Source organism: Pyxicephalus adspersus, chromosome 11, assembly GCF_032062135.1.
Source record: "Pyxicephalus adspersus chromosome 11, UCB_Pads_2.0, whole genome shotgun sequence".
NCBI classification, from domain to species: Eukaryota; Metazoa; Chordata; class Amphibia; order Anura; family Pyxicephalidae; genus Pyxicephalus; species Pyxicephalus adspersus.
The window spans coordinates 32,771,721-32,793,942 of record NC_092868.1 but is presented as its reverse complement, the minus strand read 5'-3'; the positions used below and the strand labels follow the sequence as shown (position 1 = coordinate 32,793,942).

Genomic DNA, 22,222 nt, shown 5'->3' with positions numbered 1-22,222 from the left:
AGCAGCCTGCATTGGTGTCCATTGAGATGCTGACCTCATTCATTACACTAAACAAGGCAGCACTGTTCTGACTGATGTCATGACTATCTCCCTATCTCCAGAAATTGGTTTATTATCGTTTTTTCTAAAATTTGCACCTTCTCCAAAGAAAGCCTTGTAATGCCACCTATACTGGAAACAAACGTCCCCTCGTTCATTGGCCCTATGACCAGGGTGACCAGGGTCAATGAAATCATGAGAATGGAGGAAATTAGAGCCTTTGATAACAATTGTATGGAGAAATTTACTGACCGTTGGGCGTGCTGGGGACATTATAGCTCCTCATCTAGGTTGAAACTCAGAGCCTACCCCACAGATACCTGATCCCTTACCCTAAGGTCTCGCATCAGGTGGCTGTTCACTGGACCCATCCCATACAGCGTCTACTATCCCATTCTTCTCTCCCCCACCCCTCGGTTTACCTATCTCTACCACATGAAAAATGTTTTTACTATATGGTTTTTGTACCTGATGTCAATCTGTCAATTCAAAAGTTTACCTTTGTTTTATACCATGTTTGTACCATTTATCTTTATTTATTCTTTAATAAAAATATATTGAACCATAAACAAAGCAGCGCACAAAAACAGAGAGAAATGTTTGTAGTGTAGTAGTAACAAGTCAGGCATTGCATTTAACAGTATGTGAGATGCAGTGTACCATGTGATCAAGGTCTTAAACAGAAGTACAGGTAAACATTTGTACCAAAAAGCCCGGTTTGGGTACCTGGGTCCCCTCAATCTATTCTACTTTAACATAGTTCTTAGATTTATTTGTGGATCTTCTTTACCCTGCCCAGCTTTCCCTCAAAATAGTACAAAATATCCTCCTACTGTCCAATCAATATTCTTAAACCATACTCATCAAAACAGATCTGAAAAAAAAAAATTTCAACCTTTTTATCTATTATGCAGAGCTATGCCAGGTATGATTATAGTATCAGTATAGTGTCAGTGGGGAGGGCGCATCTTCTTTTCATGTCTGGATTGCTACTCAATCAACCAGCATTGGGTGTAATATTATTATATTGTCTTTATATCCCAAGATGTTCCTACATAATAGTATACCTAAGCCAAACAGATCATTATCTGATGTTTTAACTGATTTAGTTAATAAAAGAGCAGTAACCAAAAGAGTATACATCTGCATATCCAATCCTTTGCAGGAAACACACATAAACATAGACTCCTTGTCTGCTGGCTTGAAGCCAATGTACTCAACAAAGGTAATCTGTTTATACATGAATACACTGTCTCAGCACTTGGTACAACCAGGTAATAAATCAATACTGACTATGTAACACTGTCTGAGAGAGCCCTTGTCAGGCAAATTGCAAGCAAAACTGATTTTATTTGAAATTCTGAATGTTGTTTTGTGTAAGCTTTCTTTAACATAAATGACTTCCCTGTGTTCCTAAAAGACTCTGCGTCATTCAATCCAATTACAATTGTGCCAGTTGCACAGGTGCTTGCTACAAGTGTGAAAGGGGGTAACTTTTATTTATGAAGAAAATACGGGAGGCTTGCTTACTATATACAACACACTCACCAAAATCTGTAATTCCAAAAGTCATAAATTACATTTGCAGATCACAAATCCGGATGACCTTGATGAAAAGGTCACCATTAAGGCTCTTCTTTTTATACATGAGTACACATTACCTATCTCCCAATTGTGTTCCTTCCCTGACAGCCCATCACATGGGCTTTGAAGGCAGGGGGCCATTTCAAAATTATAGGCATGACCAACTGGTGTAGCCATGTACAGTATGTGCATATCTAACCTTTTTATCCCTACAAACAACTTTCAGTGATTACAAAACCCTCTAAAGCTGCGTACACACTTGCAATTTTTGTCGTTGGAAAGGATCTTTCACGATCCTTTCCAACGACAAGGGGCTGCAAGATGCATGAACGATGCTGTACATACAGCACCGTTCATGCTCTATGGAGAGGGGAGGGGGGAGAGCGACGGAGCGGCACCCTGCTGCGCGCTCTCCCCTTCCCTTTCATTACGATCGGCTGTCGTCCATCGTCCGTGGATCCGGCAGGTCGGTCGTCCGGACGATGGACGACACCGACTGTACACACGGAAGATTTTCGCCCGATAATTGGCCGATGCCGATTATCGGGCGATAAAAATCTGCCGTGTGTACGTAGCTTAACACTACCAGTACAGTTTACTTGTTTTAGAACAAAAAAAAAAAAGACAAAGTTTCCCTTTTGCAATCAAAAGCAAACTATGCCCTAAAGTGGCATCCCCTGTGTATTATATTTATTTATTTTGCTATAATTCCCACTACAGTAAGCCATTAGAAGTTATACCATTGTTACTTCTGGTTCTTTTCAAAGAGAATACTAGAACACTAAGTAGCCAGTCAGTGGCTTGTATAGACATCCAAAAAACCTGTGACAGCTAAAGAATATTCGGAATATGGAAGTTGATATTGGGTTGCTCTTGTTTCCATACATTTTAAATATGCCTTGAATTGATTTTTCAGACAGGTATAACGGTGGTTTACCATTCCCTAACCTTTGGCTTACCTGTAACTTTTTCATGTTTTTTAATTACTTTTTTGGGGTTTCTTACTTTGACCCACAGAGTGCCGCCTTACTTCTCATTGGCCCCTCAGTTGTGCGCTATTACCTAGGAGCCAGCATTATGGGGTAGATTTTTTTTATCAACCTTTTTGGTTTCAAAATACTGTTATCTGGTTTTTGAATTCCTTGGATGTGAGAGCTGTTTACCTCCTTGTAATGAATGATTTAGTTTTAATATGGTTCTATTATGTTTTATTATGTTTTATTATGCTCTTTTTTAGGTAAGTTTTGTTAAGCGCCTTTTGTTATCTTTCCTTCACACTTTTTTGCAATTGTTGCATAATCACATTCTGTACTTTTTTCTTTGATTTCTGTATATCTTACAAATTTCCTAATAGAAAGATTTTATCTTTCTAAAAAAAAAACTGTAACAGCTGCTGGGTGCTGCCATCTTGAATGGGATATCAGTATCCAGCAGACTGCCCAGCTAAAGGAATCCCCTTCACCTCTCCCCAGCAGCTATATAAAAGGTTGTGTAGGAAGAGGGACAGAGGAATTAGGGTAGCATAGAAAAGAATTAGAACACTCCCAGAAGAGGGATTCCATGTAAAAGGATAGAGTGGGCTGAGCTAGGAAAACTACTACTAAAGTAGTCACATTTTTTAACAAGTAAAAATACACGTGGAAAGAAATGAAAAATACTGCAAGTAAGCATTTAAACAACTTATTTTTTTCTATGCTTTAATCTGCAAGGTGATGACAAGGTCTCTTTAGGAAGGCATATTTAATACAGCTCAGTGATAATATTGTTTCAAAAGTATATTACCTGTAGTGCAGAAAGAGCCACCGCCCCACACAAGCAGATCAGTGGGTAAATGGGGAAAAGAAATCTCTCTTCCTTGTGGGGCCTTGTGAAGAAAATCAAAATCCAAACATACATTGGACCCAGTGTTAGCCAATATGGACTCCCCAGATTCTGAACTGCTGAAGCAATAATACAACATTGTTAATATTCAATTCTGATAACTGTATAAAACATCACTAAAAAGCTGCCTGCTGGGGCGATAAAGCAGTGCTGATGGAAGACTCTGACAAATTCTTTATAGAAACACCAAAAAATTCTACCAACAACTTTTGCAGTAATTTCACATTTATACCATGCCAACATTTTGTTTTGTCACAGAAATATACTCATAATTCTACTTCAATTATTCTCAACCACAGCCAGTGCCTTACAAACCTGAAAATAGAATAATAAATTGCTGCTTTCATAGAAAATGCACGGTAATCTATTCCATTGGAGCTTTTAGTGTTTCTACATTATAATAGTACTAATTTTTTTTTTTGCTCATCTCTTACTTATCCTAAAAAATTGTGAATCCGGACTTGAGGCTCACTGTAAGTGGAAACTTTTCCCTATATTACTTATAGCACATTATTTTTATTTTTTTTCAGAACATCAATATTGTATAACAACAGTCTATGGTCTTTGTGAGCTGCTTAGATCTTTAATATCTTTTATAGTATACATATAACATTACAATGAACGTTTCTCTTTATGTGCCTGTTTAACCAAACAAAAAGTTCAGCTCAAACCCATGTGCAGTTTAAACAGAATAGAAACAGGTCCTAACCCCCAACTTCCTATTTTTTGTTTCATTTATCTTCTCTTTGTCAAAATTCTAATTCTGTTGTTTGTTCACATTATACGTATATAACTTTTTTTCCTCTGGCTGCACTACCCTCACCTTGCGAGCAAGTCCAGGTCCTCTCATTGAACCATTATGATCACAATACAGGTACTTTGTACATCTTTATCATTTCAGTTCCTACCACTGGAATCCACTCAACCAATGAAACTTATCATTTCCAATATCAGCTCAATGTTCTCTACATAATTACCCCTGGAGAAGCGAATAGGCGAAACATGATGGGAAAAGCAGAGACATTTAGTTCCTCTTCACAGAGATGCTGATATATTAGGAAATTTGATGTAGTTTTTGGTCCGCACCTCAAATTTACTAAATGGGGTTGGACCTTTTGTGACCATTTAGCCTGCGTGGAACCTTTAATAATGTTTGTTTTATACCTATCATTTGTAATGTTTATATCTATGAAATCAATACATATTGCATTGCCAATTTTTTTTAAAAAAACATCTCCTTGCTTTGGTGCCTTTACTTCTGATTATGTATTAACTGACACGGTTGTTTGATCAGGGTTTTGGTCAACTAAGAATGTACCTATGGAGATAAGCCAGTGATTTCTCTTACACACCTATGTAACTTTGTTTGCAAAGTAATACTTGCTGCAGCCACCGCATCTAAGGACTGGTAAACTGCACTACATTACAATTTAGTTCTTAGGTTTACATATACTTTAAAGCTTCAGTTTATGTGCTTAGGAGAAATAACCAATACATTCACAATGCTACCATTTACATTTATAATATATTTTTATGTGTACCAATATGTGTGATAGAAATCAGGAATCATAGAGCTAAAAACCTAATACTACATGATCTACCTACAGGATTAAGGTTTGAGAAACACTTACTGTTAATTTTTTGCAACAGATATTCCATCAGCCATGTCAGCGGCAAAACTAACAGGGCCAAAATGAAGACGATATTAAAGTTGAGAAAGCCATTGATGAAATAGAAGGGCCAGGGTTCTGTACCTAAAATAAAACAAAGCGAATTTCAATCAAATATCAAGCTGATAAAAATGTTCTTTTGTTGAAGAATAATGTTGAAAAGAATGTTCTTCTTTATTACCATATCAGAGGTAATTTTATATTTATTTGCTTACAAACTGCAATTTATTTTCTGTATTCTTCTCTTATAATCTTATAGAATAAATCTGTACATTTAAAAAAAAATAATTGGCCACAAGCCATAGTAGACAAAGTGACTGTACTTGACAAATCTTATTACTCTTCGCATAAATTTGTGTTTACAAGTCATGTGGGCTATCAGGTATGAAAAGGGTATTTTTTTCACTGATCTTTACAAATAGGTCAATATTATATGTATCACCCTAAGTAAATATATTTGAGAATCTATGTGCACCAGAAAATATCCTGCTGACAAGGAAAATCTTGACTGATTTAGAGAAGGATGTGGACTTGGCTCTGCTGTTTCGCAGAGGTAACAGGATCCCAAAGCTGAATCACAAATCCTGCTGCCGATAAAATATTAACAAATATGTATTTTACTGCCTGTTTAAACAGTTATCTGGTTTTTGGGTAGGTTTGAGGAAAACTGGCTAAGTAGCTCCTTTGATTTCCCCAGTCACACACTACACTATGTTTACCACAACCACAATTAAGAAGTACGTTTCCTAGTGTCTCAAACTGATTAAACCTGTAGCCTTTAAACTAAACTAATGGAAAGACTATGTTAATGTCAAACCTCCGCAATGGGCAGCTCATATTTTATTCAAATGCCAACAAGTGCTAACAAAATGTTCTGTGTAATTCTCTTGTAACAAATGATTAAACACTTGATGTGCAATGGAACATGTCAAGTGTACTTGTTTGAGCTAGACGGCAAGCAGCAATGCAAGTGTAAGATTGGCTCTATAAAAAATTGCATTTAGACGCCTGCAGGTTTTCATTAACTTCACAGACTCTTGTTTAGCGCCCAAGGGCTCTCAACCATCACTTCAAATCGTCAGAGACAGTAAGCGATGATATAAATTCACCATTCTTAACTCCAAACAGATTGGCCGCACAACTTCAATTTATGTAGAGGCTGTCTGTAGACAAGACTGGAACAGGTGCCACTGACAAAATACTTTAAAATGCCATCCTTTACACCTAGGACAAACAGCCATCAATCACTGAGACTGGTCTGATTACATCCTTCAAGAATCACGAAAGAATGCTTTCTGCAAGGGGGACATTTCCAATTTATAACATATTCTAGAAACTAAAAGTATATCAAAACCAAAATATTTTCTTTCCTTCAGGATACAGTGTGAAAGTTAAACCGCTGTCAGCTTTTTACTGCTGCCCAGTTGGGAAGATTGCCTTGTTTGTTCATCTGGTGTCCACTGGGTGAAAAAAGTAAGGGTGCCAGGAATAGAGGATCACTAGGGAAAAAAAGCGATAAAGCAGGTCTTTATTGCAAAAATAGGCAGATAATGATACTTACCTGCCTAATCGTTGCCTTCTTTTAAAAAGCTGTGCTATGCATGCGCAGCTCAACTAGAATGCAGGGGAATGCGCATGTGCCATCCTTGGTGAGCCAATGAAGATGGCCAAAGGACCAGGATACCGGATAAGAACCAGGATACGAAGAAGAAAGAAGGTGGTGGCACTGCGACTGGTTGGTAATAGGTGAGTGTATTTTAAATATTGTGATCAGGTAGGTTTTTTACTGCAGAAGAAATATTGCCTATTCCTTCTGCATAAAGTACCTGCCTTGTCGCATTCTTTTTTTTTTAGTATTTAGTTCTCCTATAACCATCATCAATGAATATTTCATAGCAGTTTCCTTGCAGTGACATTCTGGAAACCATGTAGGAAGTCACAAGGCAATCTTACCATCCCTACACTGATTAGCTCCCTAATTCAGTCCTGGACCCAGTGACAAAATCTACTACTTGTCAGTATCTACACTCAGCTACCCTCCACAATGCAGCACTTGGTGTTTAGGGCCTGGAGCACTCTGCACTATAAAATCTATAGGCATGCACTGCCCTGGCTTTAAAACACGATGGCAATACTCAGTAAGATGCATTCAACCAGGATGGCACCTATCTTCTACTGAAAAGCCCACAGCATGCAGGGCATCAGAAATGAAGTATGGGACCTTAAATAGTAGGGACTCTAGGCAAGTTTTACATGGGGGGCCGGGTGGAGACACAGTCACAACCTACAAAGTTTACTATACTGACTTCACAAAGACCTTAAAAGCAGCATTGTTGGGTATTCTTTTAATTCAAGCTGGAGATGGAGGTAAAAGACAGACAACACAAAACAGTACTATGTAATCTTTCACTATCATATCAATCCTCAACAAAAGAGGAATCGCTAATCAAAAAGTGGATCCCATGGTAGGGATTAAATCATTAAGTGCTATGACATGCTGAAGTGTGAGTGACAGTGTGCGTCAAACATACACAATTCATTTTACACTTAACATTCCAACAGTAAACAAACACTTTTGTGTGAGTGCTCTGCTGATAAACTTGTCATTTCTTTGTGCCAGAATCACCGCTCCCATTTGAATTATGGAACTTTCTTAATGGGACTGTCAAAAGGAACAGCCTTAAAGTTCAAAGGAAAAGAGATATTAGAAATAAGGTAAAGAAATTACAAATAACTTAAATATAAAATATGAACGCAAAAGTAAACTTAGTGACATAGTTATAAATCTACCTTACAATGTAGTCAACAGTATAATGTCACTTCCCCATACAAAGCTTTCTCCTGTCAGGGGGGAAGGTGCTGATAAAGCCCCCAGGGAGAAGTGAGCTGGGCTGTGTAATTCTCACTGGATCGTTCTGAAGAGGACATCGCTGGAAAGGAGGCCTTTCCTGATGGAGTGAGTGCTTTGTGTGAGAGCATGGATCTTGGAGGTTCCGTGACTCCTGGGGTCAAAAGAAATCTGTCAATTTTTCAATTTCTGCGGCACAATTTTGCCTTTTCTACGCTACCCTTTGTATGGTCACTGGGCTGTAGAGAATTGTATCCCAGGATGTGAAGGCAGCTCAAAGCTAGGAATCTCCTCGCTAATGGCCAGCGCTATCGCGGATCTCTCTGCTTAGGAGGCCATCTTGGATGCTGGCCGGACTCACGTTCCCCCTTCTCCCCATAAAAAACTGCTGTATCACCAAGGTTCAATTATAAAATTGTATCTTCCCCACCGTTGGAAAACTTTTAATAAATCAGGCTCAATGTGTGGTGCAGTAGACTGCACCTTACAGAGTGTGAAATAGAGGCAAAAATATCACACATTGTACAATATGCATCGCGGTTCAGTGTGTTGCAAAAATGCATTGCTGCAGGCATTTCTGTCTGTTTTTGTGTGCTGTCTTATTCATTGTAATGAACAGGGTTATCATTAAAACACAAACTTGTAGCGTGAACAAGGCCAAGTTTATTTACACTGCTATATGTTGGCACTTTATGAAAAAATAAAATAAGGCAGAATGAGGTAGAAGCCCTAATGACCCCCACCTCTCATACATTTATTTGACTTTGATAGTTATTGTAAAAGGTACAAAGAAGACAAACCATTTTCTATTTCTTTACTGGCAAAGCCTAACCATTGGTCTCTAACTGCCTACAACAGCATCCTCCCTTGTAAAACAGTAGTCAGATGCAGAGATTTGATCAATTTCAACTTTCCCTGGTTTACTGCAAGAGCGTGTTGGTTGTGGTTGGGCCCCCTGGATATCCAGCAGGTGTGAGACTCCTTCATAGGTTGCCTTGTCGATGATCTACCTGCCTCTGCAGTAACCACAAAGGCTTAGCTGATGGACCAACTAGATTCTTTAAAACAAAGCAGTGTCCTGTGATCTGTAAGATGTTATGTGTGTTCTGGTACATTGATATGTACCCAGTAATACATATATGGACTTGAAAGAACACTAAATATAAATAAAGACACAACGAAAGCTATGGCATAAACAGGGTTAAGTAGACAAACACTGCTTGGTTGCTGCGGAAGTTCACCTTCTTTCATAAATCTGCTCCCCCTGCTCCCCATCTATCTGATCGATGCAATCAGCCGGGAAATCACACGCGCTGCTCTTAATCACCGCAGTGTTGTGACAGCTGCTACCAGCTACGGCAATTTGCTGCAATCAATGCCACTTAAAAAGGGTACAGCGCAGGGAGAAGTGGTGGGGGGAGGGTAGCCAGAGAGAACTGAGGGGAATAGGAAGAGGGGAGAATCTTTATGCAGGCAAAACGGCAAAAAACATTATACAAATTCAGCGTATAGCGATGAAACAGAGGTGACCTCAGAAAACAGGATTGGCTTTTACTAACTTTGCCCTTCAAATTTAGTTTCAAACTTATTGGAGATCAAATACAGCACACATCTCATACAGAAAAAGCAGAATTTAGAACAGAAAACATGTTTCTGTAGAAAGCAGGAAACTACACAGAGCTTCTAACACAGGCTGGAACAGGAAAATGCCATAGGAATGATATATTCTGGTTGGCTTGTAAATCCCTTGGAATCCATTAAGAGAAACTGGTCCTTGCAAAGCATGTATTAGGCATCAAATAGTCAAACCATTTGATGTCATTAAATAAAACAGGTAAAGAAAATACACAGGTAAGGTACTTACCTAAAAGAGCATCTGAGAAATATGTTTTTTTGATTTGCAAAACAGAAATACAATTTGGAAATGAACACAAACCAAAAGTAATCAAATTCAGTTTACAAACTTCTCCCCAGTACCAGTGAGAGGCCGTCATAGAACAACAGACAGCACACGGGGATAAAAGAAAACATAGTGCTTTCTTTTAGGCTATACACACATTAGATCCTTTCCAAAGACAAAAGACTGAAAGATGCATGAACAAGTGCTGTACATACAGCACTGTTCTGCTCAATGGAGAGGGGGAGAACGAGCGAGAGGCACCCCACTGCGTTCTCTCCCTTTCACTTGTATTATGGTCGTTTGTCGTTAATGGATTCCGCAGGACGGATCCATGAACGACGAGCACTGTACACACGTCAGATTTCCGTCTGATACCAGCCCTGAGGCGATAATCGGGCGAGAATCATTTGTATGTAGCCTTAGTTACGAATTCCCTACTTAATTAGCCAGTGCAAAGCTTGTGTAAAAAAATAATTTATAAAAGCTGACGATGTATTTAGGACTACCTATACGTTTCAGGAGTCTGCAACCTCTTCCTTAGGGATTATATTCAGAGATTTGTAGCCTGGACATATTTAGCAGAGTAACATAGAACTTTATATTATTTTATAATAATAATAATAATAATAATAATAATAAGGAAATAAAGAAATTACATACGGCTATGAATGCTATGAATTAACTTTTAGGCCAGCATTAGGAGAGCACACACAGTAACCCTGCTAGGAAAGGTCGCCAACCTTTCGGACCTCACAGACCACTAAATTCATAATTTTAAATCCCGCGGACCAAAAATATGAATTTTTAAAAAAAGAATACAGTTATAATATAATGATCTTCCTAATGGTGCCTGACAAGGACTGTGGAGGCTCTGATTCATTGATCAGCTCAGTTATTATGGGTTTATTTCAATCGAAACCCAAGACCAAACAAGAAATGATAGGTATCAAAGTCAAACTTTTAGATTCCATTAAATATACCAGTTAAAGAAAATACACAGTTAGGGCCATACTTACCTAAAGGAGCATCTGAGAAATAAACAAATAAAATAAAACAATCAGATGACAATCGGTATTGGCAGAGCGGAGTGACTGTTGTAATAGTGGAAACAATACTGACGCGTACGAGCCGTACAGTTGCCCAATACAACCTAAAACTACAGTGACATCACGCTGAGCCTCACTTGTTTTTCCATCTCTAGTACAGTTCATGAATTTAGTGCAATATAAAAGGTGACAATTGTCATACAGAATATAAGAATTTATTAGAATTTTATTTTTGTTTTATTATTAATAAAAAATAAAAATTGCAAAAAAAAAGTCCAAATTTATCTGTGGACCATGAAAATTTTCTCACAGACTACTGATTGGTGACCACTGTCCTAGAAGATTCCCCCATCAACAGGTGTATTCTTTCAGCTTAGCAAAGGCATGACAGTAGCCTAGAGGTGGGAGGAGTAATAAAGCAAAAGTATTACCCCACCTTCCACATAGAGTTCATATAGGATCACTGATGTCCAATCAATTATCCTGTGTCAGGCATCCTCATAAAAACCAAGTAGCAGAAAGACAACATCACACTGTATAAATTATATAAAATAAATAATGTTATTAATGTAGGAAAAAAAATAATTGTTTTTTAAACATTATCACTGATCTATTGTTACTGTGCTAAATCACTTCTACAAATCAACCATCACACCATATTGGACTCTGGATTTTAAAAGGAATAGTTCCTGCTGAGGTATAAAAATAAAGACTTTTAGCTAGCATCATAAAGTGTATATTTCCACAACGCAAACCTGAATTATAGGCAGTTCTGCTAGAAATTTCAATGGGCATGCAATTAGAATGAACAAAGCGCAAGCTAAAAGCTGTTTTCAGATGATTATAAAGGAAAATGTTTTCCCTGTATGGAGGACAGCATTTTACATTTCAGCATAAACTCGCTCCCTGACTCCCCCAGTGAGCTCATTAAGAAAAAGCAGAAGCAGCCTTTATCTCTGCTCAGGGTTGTAATCAGGAGCTCTTCCCTACGTGTGTCACAGACGAACTGGATGGACACAATGCGTCACTGGAAACAATATCAGGCAGCTGCTGACGCAAGGTGTCTGCAAAGAAGTAAAAATAAGGTACAAAAAGTTCACAGTGCGTCATGTTCAAAGGCATGTACTATACCATTAACATACTAAAACAGCACCGCTTTATGTACATGTGGAACTAAAATTGCAATACTCTGCAAACTAATAATGTGTTTTATTAAATAATAATAGTACTTAGATAAAAAGAATACACTGAGAAATGATTTGGAACACATTACACAAAAATCAGCACGCGGTGGAAGCTCAATTCACAAAGCTAAAGCACCAGAAAAGGATTCTTATTTTTTAAATAGCAACAGAGATACAGAGATCTATATATTAAAATCCCATGGTTTTTATGGGCTTTTATCTTTGTGTAAAGCTCTGTGAATTCTCATTTTAATTAGCATTGTTACCTTCATTTTATTTAGGCAAACCACCGTGGATTCTTTTAGGCCTGTATCGCTTAGATATGTTGGGCCTGATGCACATTTTAAGTTATGGCTCTCCCAATTACACCCCAATGTGTTTAACTTTGCTTATGCACCTGGTTAAAAAAATGCTAGGCATCATTTAGGAGCACTGCTGATTAAATCCTGACAATGCTGGATATTGTAAACCTGACTTTCTGGGGAATACTAGTATGTGGATGTGTATAGGAAATTGTTGTGAAGGACATAAGTGGTCTGAATTCTTTTGTAATAAAAGTTGAACTGGTACTTTAAGCTAGTTAAAAATTAAAAAAAACTGCAACAAGACTATATCATTTATTGTAGAATGGACAGGCAATGTCCCTTCTGCAATGAAATAAATATACATGGTTGATCACAAATTTTTTTAAATACACCTGTCTCAATTACTTTGCAGGCACCACCAATTATTTTCTTTTCTTCTGGACTTCCTTATCTTTGGCCATTGATTAGCCAGGATAGGATGACATATCTCCTGTGGGAGTTCATTCAGTCTAAGCAGTCCTATGGTTTGCCGGGATACCCTGCATATTTTGGCATAACAGTAGCTCATAGGTTAGAACTCAGGTTTGAGTCTCGTCCGGGACAATTTCTGCATGGAGTTTGCAGGTTCTTCCCATGCTCACGTGTGTTTCCATTGGGTACTCCAGTTTGCTCCCACATCCTGAAATCATGCAGTTAGGTTAATCAGCTTCCCCCCAAAATTTACCTTAGACTGTTTCAAAGACATAAGACTATGGTAGGGACAATAGATTGTACCTAGAATAGAAAAAAAAGCATTTCCTTCAAAGAAAAGCCAACTTGCTCATCCAGCTCTTGAGGAGCTCAGCTTGCTAAAGAACCTTCAGCAAGAAACTTTTGGATGTGTCAGACATTTGGTCCCTCCATGTGTAATGTGTTCCTTCCACTGACCCCTATGTCACTATTGTGCTTTATATTAACTTAAAAGCCAGGGCAATAAACCCAAGAAATAGAACAAGGCCAGGCTTCAAACACTCCATGGAGAAAGGCTGATACTGGAGATTCTTCATCAACCTTAATAAGACTGGCTGTGTTGGTGGTGGGATTTTGTTTGTTTCATTAAAAATAAAACTGAAAAAGAACACTAATCACTAATATGATAACTACACTATTTTTTAAAACAAGTTTAACCTTTTCAAGTGACGTAAGATCTACACTCTCCCTTCGTCGCTTCATCTGCTGCCATTTTCTTCTGATCTTCTATTGAGTTTGGTGTGGTCTCATTGCAGCCAGTGGATCTCAGCAAACATTGCATCTATGGACAGGGAGCATGGGTTAGGTTACGTACACACTTTCAATCATTGTCGTTGGAAATAATCTTTTACAATTCTTTTCAACGACAAAGGACTGAACGAGCAGGGGGAGAACAACAGAACGGCACCCCTTCAAAACAATCGTTTGTGGATCCGCTAGGACAGATCCATAAATGATGTTAGACAAGCACTGTACACATGCCAGATTCTCGTCCGATACTAGCCCTGGGCAGTTATCAGACGAGAATCATCTGACGTGTGTACGTAGCCTTAGTTTAACTCAGGTAAAAATAAATAAATCTTGTCAGCAAATGTTATTTATTTTTTACCTAAAGTTCAACCTTTATTATGCACCGAAATTATGTGCCTTAAAGTAAATATGCCACATCCTTAGTTTTAGTAGTGCTAAACTACAAATAGATGACAAAATTCTTTCTTAGATGGTATGATAAACTATTGTCATGTTGTCTTTTTCTATTCATCTTTCTTTTTCTTAGTGCTGTTGTTCATCTCTAGCCTCTTTCAGTCACTTTTTATCAACATGCACACAAGCTGGACTTTCTGATAGTGACATTGGACCATGCTTCTATGACCTGTGACAATGCAGCCACTTGTAGGCTCTAAATAGGGAGCATAGATAGGGAGACAATGAAGCACAACTAGGAGCATTGTCACATCAGAACAGGAAATGTCTCTAAAACATCATAGCATGACCACTAAGGCTACGTACACACGTGCAATGGTTCTTGTCTGATATCAGATGAGAATCTAGCGTGTTTACAGTTCTCATCATCCATAAGACCATCCCGGCGGATCGGTGGACCATGAACAATCGTAATGGACGTGCAGGGGAGAGAGCACAGCGGGGTGTTCTCCCCTCTCCATAGTGCAGAAAAGTGCAGTAAATGTACATCGCTCGTTCATGAATCGTGCAGTCATTTTTTGTTGAAAAGGATCGTGAAAGAGCCTTTCCTATGACAATAAATGAACGTTTGATTTTAGCTTTAATGTTCTTTGTATGAATGCAGGCATCTTTTTAAACTATACATTTTTAAAATTATTAAAGGTAAAATATGAGATTTTATTGGTTTGGTTTAGAACTGCATTAAAATAGTATTAACTTTTGTGCTATAAACCCTGAGTTGGTCTGGATTTGAATGCAAAAATTGGATTTTGCTATTCGTAAATTTGATTTTCACCAAAAATTCACTGGTGATAGAGAAATCACTGGTATTAAAAACAATTGCACACAAAAAACTCACCATCAGCAAAATGTTTAGTGAATGTCAGATTGTCTACTTTATAAATATATTTTTCCATACTTAAGATCACTACAGCCATTTATTAGAATGTGGACTCAGATTATAGCTGGTTGGTCATTTACAGATAGTGTAAGTCTGCACTCTGCTGGACAAAACCAAAATCCTTTTTTCTGTTCCATGCCATTGTATACTATGTTCAAATAATCAACTCCCTTTCCTTGCAAGTATATCAACAGCACTCTCTTTGAAGAAAACAGTGAAAGAAAATTCTATTATCTGCTAATATTGTCTCTCTAGGTAGCAAGGTAGGGGCAAGTAAAAAATATTCTGAGCTAATTCAGAGAACCTCAGCCTTTAGGGCCCAAAAAAACTTTCCAAAAGGTTCTCATCTGAGATTTGTTAAGATCTAGAACCATTATGTATTGTTTTATTAGAAAATATCATTAATAAAATATATTTGCCAAAAAAACCTTCAATTTGTTGTTCTTCTTGTATTATACTGTTCTGGGTTGGCAAACGCCCCATAAGGGCTTTACTCTTTTTGTTCGAACATATTCTTCACCACCACATATTTACCTGTTTTTGTTAAAATAACCTCAGAATGTATGTAGTAAACTGTTTTCATGAATTTACTTCAACAATTTACACTACTTTCCTTACACAGCCTGAACCATAAACCAATACGTTTTACCACAAGAAATTAATAGATTACTGAACGGAGAGAACAGGCAAAAAAATGCTGCAAAGTGCAAGACCAGGGCCAAAAAAAGTATTTGAACCCTTAAGAGTTATTAATGAATGCAACCTAATGAACAGCAACCACAACCAGCACAGTGGATATTAGGTAGAGTAAACTCCCTGTTATCTGGAACCCAAGCAACCAGTGCTCAACACGGCCAAAAAAAATCAAGAGTTTAAACTTGGCACACAATGCCATCAGCAAGCCAGCTCATCCACATTTAGGACATCTACTGCTTTCCTGGCTTGTCATAATTGGGTATTGATTTTCTTTCTTCTGCTGCCAATATAGCGCCCTGGGCTTTTTTGAAGGACATAATGTTTATACAGTTTAGGTATATTTATCTGACTATAGGTGATTTGTAAATGATCATACTCTGCATATACTGTACTGCATTGCTACTGTGCCTCTATTGATTTATATTATTGGTATTGTAATGCTATTTCAATTTTTTTAGTATTTTACTATTTTAGTAGTAAATCTTAAGCAACCAGAAACAACATTTATCTGAAATCTACCCTGTTCCTCTGGGTGCCAGATAACATGGAGTTTACTGTTTTTTGTACTCTTTTGGCAATCACAATGATATCAGTTAATATATTTATCTTTATTTGGAATGTCTTGGTTCCACCAAACCTTTAAATATTGTGAAAGCTTTTCAATGAAACTGAATTCAGGACTCCAATTTGTGTATCCCACCATATGACACTTTGCTTTCTGCCACCCAGTTGCTACGTCATGTCCCTGCCTAAAATGACGTTGAAAGACCCACTTTCTGGTAAGGCTTGGAACAAATTTGTTCTGGTAATGTAGTAGAACAAGCAAATTGAAGATGAGCACTTTTGTTTTTGTGCTGAGAAAAGTGGTAGTCACCTCCCGTGAATAATAGTTAATGTTTTTCTCATGATAAATTCACAAAGGCAAAAGTTACAAATACATGCAGAGGTTTCATTTAAGGTTCTTTATTAATAGTTTGAGGACTGTATGGAATAGGAAAATAATGATCTGTGCCAAGTTAAGACAAACTGCTTAAACTTGACATATGAAATACTTTGTAACCTTTGCCATTTACTTAGCCTTAACCATACCACTGAAATGTTGATCAGGCAAAAAATCTGCAAACTCTGAAAAACAAATATTGCAATGTAGGGGAGGTAAAATCCTTTACCTCATCTGCTTGGGAAACTTAGCTCTGAATAATATTTAGAAGAATCTATCAAGAGAATAAATAACTTATGTAGAGATAACATTTACATAAAAAAATGAATGACAGAGCTAGGCACTTACCATACAAATCTGGTCCATGAGGTGTAAAGACGTTGTACAGTACAATATTAAGAGGGGCTATGACAAGCTTTCCATAGTAATAACTGTCTATAGCCACCAAGGGAACCTACATCAGAGAAAAAAAAATGATCACTCATTTTGTTTAATAACCATGTACCTATATATAATAATATTAATAATAAAAAAGCTAATGAAATCAAAGACTGGAGAACTGCACAATGCATTCCAACTAGTAAAGAAGAAACCTTTGCAAAAAAAAATGGAAATTTTTAGTTATAATTGTCTGGTTACCCATAACATGTTTGCTTTTTCCTACCAGGCAGTTCCTAATATCATCTCCCATTCTGCCAAATCTCAGCCCCGTGTATGCAATTGTTTTCCCCTGCAAGCCTCATCTGATTGTATATGGTAAGTGTCCCATTGTAGATGAATTTATTGCACCAACTTTATTCTCCCCATAGATTTATCTGTTCACTATCCCTTAGTTCCAGCAGGTTAAACTCATATCCCAAATTCCATGTTACTCCAATCAGGCCATCCATATTCAGGGCCCAAAACACTTCTTTTTAAACAACAGGCAAGGTCACGTTGGGACCGTGGTCACGTGCCCAAATCTTAAATGCCAAAATTATAAGTGCAATAAGAAATAATCCAGGAAATTACATCAGGAATTGGAACAGAATTGGACATACAATTACACTCTGCAAATCCCATCTCTGGCCTCGGCCTCCGGACTGATCCATCTACCTGTACTCCAAGACATCCTCTGCTGCTGCCATTCTGAACTGCTATTTCATCAACCCATCTCTTTGACTGACTCATCATATCCTACTCCTGGAACCCAACAAGCTTAGAAGCCTCACTAAAACCCAAATTACAGGACCGGCTCTCATGGACTTCAGTTTGCCACATTGTTTATGGTACTCATATGGTTTGCAATATTCTGTAAAAATGTAATATTCGCCTTGCACTCTCTTTGCTGGCACTACTCCCTGTCTTCCCCAGTCTGATAACTTTTTGTCTCTCTGCTCCTTCACTCTCCTGCTTTCTCTGTCTGTGTTCCTGCACCTTTTTTTGTCCCTACTGATACTCTCTGGTGACATCTCACCTATTCCTGGTCCCCCCCACAGCCTCCCCCTTCCCTACACTTTCAGCAAGACACTCCCTTCTCCTAACTTCATCCCCATTCACCCTAGCCATAAGTTCTTACCACCTCTCTCTGGAAGTCTATGGAATGTCAGATCTGTTGGCAATAAATTACCCTCTATACGCAACCTTCTCCTCTCTAAATCTCTGAACTTTCTTGCTCTCACTGAAACTTGGCTTTCCTCCTCTGACTCTGCCTCTGCTGCTGCTCTCTCCTATGAAGGCCTGCACTTTACACATACCCCCAGACCTGGCAACAGGGTGAGGGGTGGTGTAGGTCTCCTAACTGTACATACAGAGTCTTTCCTACCCTGCCCTCTCTCATTTTCACCTCTTTTGAAATCCACTTGTTTCGTCTCTTCAGCCCCTTACCCCTCATTGTTGCTGTTGTCTACCAACCCCCTGGCCCAGTGTCACAATTTCTGGATAACTTTGCCTCTTGGCGCCAACACATTTTTTCCCATGACCTGCCCACCCTCATCCTCAGTGACTTTAATGTTGCAGTGGATGAGCCCAACCATCCTTCCTCAGCCAAATTGCTCTCCACTACCTCCTCATTTGGACTCACACAGAACATAAACGGCTCTAGACACATTGCTGGACACACTTTAGACCTGGTATTTTCAAAAATCTGCAACTTCACCCTCCTTGACAGCTCACCATTTCCTCTTTTTGATCATAACCTTATCACCTTCAACCTATCGAGCTCGTGCCCCCCCCCCGTGCCACATGCGAGACCTGGTAAATGGCAGAGAGATATCTGTACCCTTGACCACAACCTATTCTAAAACTGCCTAACCCCCACTCTCTCCAAAATCCTCCCGCCAGATGAAGCTGCCACCCAGTTAAACCACTTTCTTTCCTTGGCTCTAGATAAAGTTGCCCCTGCCACCTTCCGTTACCCCCGCCCTGCCAACCCCGGCACAACAATCACACCAAACAGCTACAAAGGACTGTTCGGGCAGCTGAGCGCAAGTGGAGAAAATCTGGCCTCAGCACTGACTTCAAAGACTACAAAGCCAATCTACAAAGCTTTAACACTGAGCCATCTAAAATTATTTCTCTGCTGTCATTTCCTCTCAAGCTTCCAACCCATGTAACCTCTTCTCAACAATTGACTCCCTCCTAAACCCCACACCTCCTCCCCCCAAAACAACCTTCTTTGTCCAAGACATAGCCACCTACTTTAGAGATAAAATTGACAAAATCAGACATGATGTCTCCAACCATACCCACCCCTTCCACCTGTAAATCATCACTGGCCTCCCTGAGCCCTGTTACTGTGGACAAAGTCTCCCATCACCTGCATCTACTACCTGTCCATTTGACCCAATTTCCTCTGATCTACTCCGTGCCTATTCCTCCACCCTGGCCCCTGCCCTAGACAAACTATTCAACCTATCATTTTCTACTGGTATATACCCCTCTGCTTTCAAACACACCAGAATTCTCCCTATCCTGAAGAAACCCTCACTGGACCCCTCCCTACCCTCTAGCTACAGTCCTATCTCCCTCCTCCCATACGTCTCCAAACTTCTTGAACGCCTTGTCTACAAAGGACTCACTAATTACCTGAGCACTCCCTCCTTGACCCTCTCCAGTCTGGTTTTCGAGGTTGCTATTCCACTGAAACAGCCCTTACTAAAGTGGCCGAGGGCCTCTTCGAATCTATCTGTCCACCCCTGACTTGTCTCCTTCAGTCCTGGATAAGGTCTCATGCTACCTGTCAGCCATATCATGGATGTCTGACCGATTTCTGAAAGTCAACCTGCATAAAACAAAACTCATCATCACCCCCCCCTCAAATTCCAAATCTCCCCCTGACATATCCTAACTGTTAACAACGCTGTTATTCGTCCCTCCCCTCAGGCACGTTGTCTTGGCGTCACCTTTAATTCTGCCCTCTCAATTACCCCCATATTCAGAACATTTACAGGTCCTGTCACTTTCATCTAGTCAACATCTCCAAAATCCGCCCCTACCCGTCCCCTGAGACCACCAAACTCCTTGTACACGCTCTTATAATCTCTAGTCTGGTATTCCACTAACCCCACTCTCGCCTCTACAATCTAATCTAATCCTTCATCCAGCCTTCCCACCGCTCCTCTTCCACTGCATCTCTTTCCAGTTCTCTACATTGGCTTTCATTTCACCTTAGAATCAAAATCAAACTTCAGTGCTTTGCGTTCAAATCCCTCCACAGTTCTTGTCCCACTTACATTTCTGACCTGGTAAAAAAAAAATACTCCCCCAGCCGCTCTCTCCGCTTCTCTGATGACCTACAACTGACTTCCTCACTCATAACCTCATCACACGCGCAACTTTCTGGAGCTGCCCCAATTCTCTGGAACAGTCTATCCCTGTGCTATTCGGCTTGCTCCTACTTTCTGCTCATTTAAAAGAACACTCAAAACCCATTTTTTCAAACTTACCTACCCGTCTTTTTCTGTCTTTTGAAACCATCACTACTTCCCACCACTACATATGTCCCCTCCTATTGTGTGTTAATTCCCCCACCTACTAGATTGTACGCTCTTCAGGGCAGGGTCCTCTCCTCCAGTGTCACTGTCTGTATCTGTTTACAGTGTACAGCGCTGTGTAATATGTTGGCCCTATATAAATCCTGTTAAATAATATTATTCATCAGTCTCCTGTTATTGACAATTTATGACTTGTTAGGGGACTTTTTCTATTCTAGCAGGACAAACTAATAAACAAGTTAGGTTTGACCAGCAGTGGTAGAAATAATGGGTTTTGAACCGTGTTGGAAACGTAGAGGTTGCCTCGGTTCCTGATGCATCAACAGTGCCATTATTAACATATATGAAGTTATACCCCTGTAATACAAAGTGTAGCACAATGAAGTACATGATGCCAAACACCCTGCAAATTTGGCATCATGTACTTCATTCTGCTACACTTTGTATGAATGGGTCTGGATAAGGCTGTAAAAAAGTGTGTTGGTGTATATTTCTAGCTTTTTATTTCGGATCCATAACTGAATTGTACTGAAAGGAATGGGTGGGCCAATCACTCCATCCCTTTTTCAGGCCAGAAATTGGTGATGGCTCTGGTGCACCTGGCCAAATAAAAGTGGGCAAAGCCCCGGAATTTAAACAAACGTCTGAAATACCATGTTGCAGCAACAAGTGAGTTGAAGCTAATGCCCACAAAAGGAAAAGAAAAGCATTCATGTTATTTCCTTCAGGAAAAACTAAAAGCTAAATAAATGGTATTTTTTTTTTGTTACTACTAACTACTAGTCCTATCACTTCCCTTGTAAAATAGATGATGTATAATTAAGTACAGCAACCTTGATGCAGGAATAAAGCAAAAAAATCTGAAAAAATAAAATTTTTGCAGACACCACTTAAAATGACTGGAAAGCTTAACTTAATACATTTTAGGTTTTTAGGTTTAAAAAATAACTTTCACCCCTTTCACACTTAAAAGATGATGTCACATCTCTGGCAAGATCTTGGGGACCCTGAGAATCCCAGATGTCAAGAGAAGATGTTGCTGCATGTGTTTCCACTGATCATAAGATTATAAACTTTTATTAAAAAAAAGTATTAGGAGGCCAAAGCCTTCAAAGGTGAAGTCAGTAAAAGTAAAGTATACAAAGAATCAGTTTTCCCAATGCCTTGATTTAAAGTATTTTTAAAATTACATTTGGCTGTGGTCAAATGTGCATAAGGTGCCATAAACAGCTCCTTATCTGCTTGTTTAAATCTGATAATTTTGGGGTTGTACCCTTCTCCATTCTTTGATCATGTTATTCAGCTACAGAACCCTTGCTCAATAAGTATACCTTTGAATACAGAAATATTGTGTGAAAAGTTATCACCTAGTCATCACAACTATTTTCCCCAAAAGTTTCATGTTTCATAATATTTTTCATTAACCCCCCTAGCGTTCTAATTCTGTAATTTTTTGATGCAAAAAGTGATCCTATTTTTTTTGCATAGAAATTTTTGTTTATATTGTGGGCTTGTAATTCTTAGGATTAACTCCCAGGTATGATAATTATATTTATTTATTA

At 38.8% G+C, this 22,222-nt stretch overlaps 1 protein-coding gene across 2 annotated transcripts in view; it reads right to left on the bottom strand.

The window, feature by feature from the left end:
- Window positions 1-22,222, bottom strand: part of ALG9 (ALG9 alpha-1,2-mannosyltransferase) — a 77,347-nt gene that overhangs the window by 42,948 nt on the left and 12,177 nt on the right. Inside the window, exons 8-10 of one of the 2 annotated variants that reach the window (XM_072425493.1) lie at window positions 17,035-17,140; window positions 5,136-5,258; window positions 3,406-3,563 (exon numbers count right to left, since the gene is read on the bottom strand). In XM_072425493.1, coding sequence (XP_072281594.1) covers window positions 3,406-3,563; window positions 5,136-5,258; window positions 17,035-17,140 — 387 coding nt within the window. The remainder of the gene's footprint in view (window positions 1-3,405; window positions 3,564-5,135; window positions 5,259-17,034; window positions 17,141-22,222) is intronic. The other variant, XM_072425494.1, reaches the window with a different exon arrangement.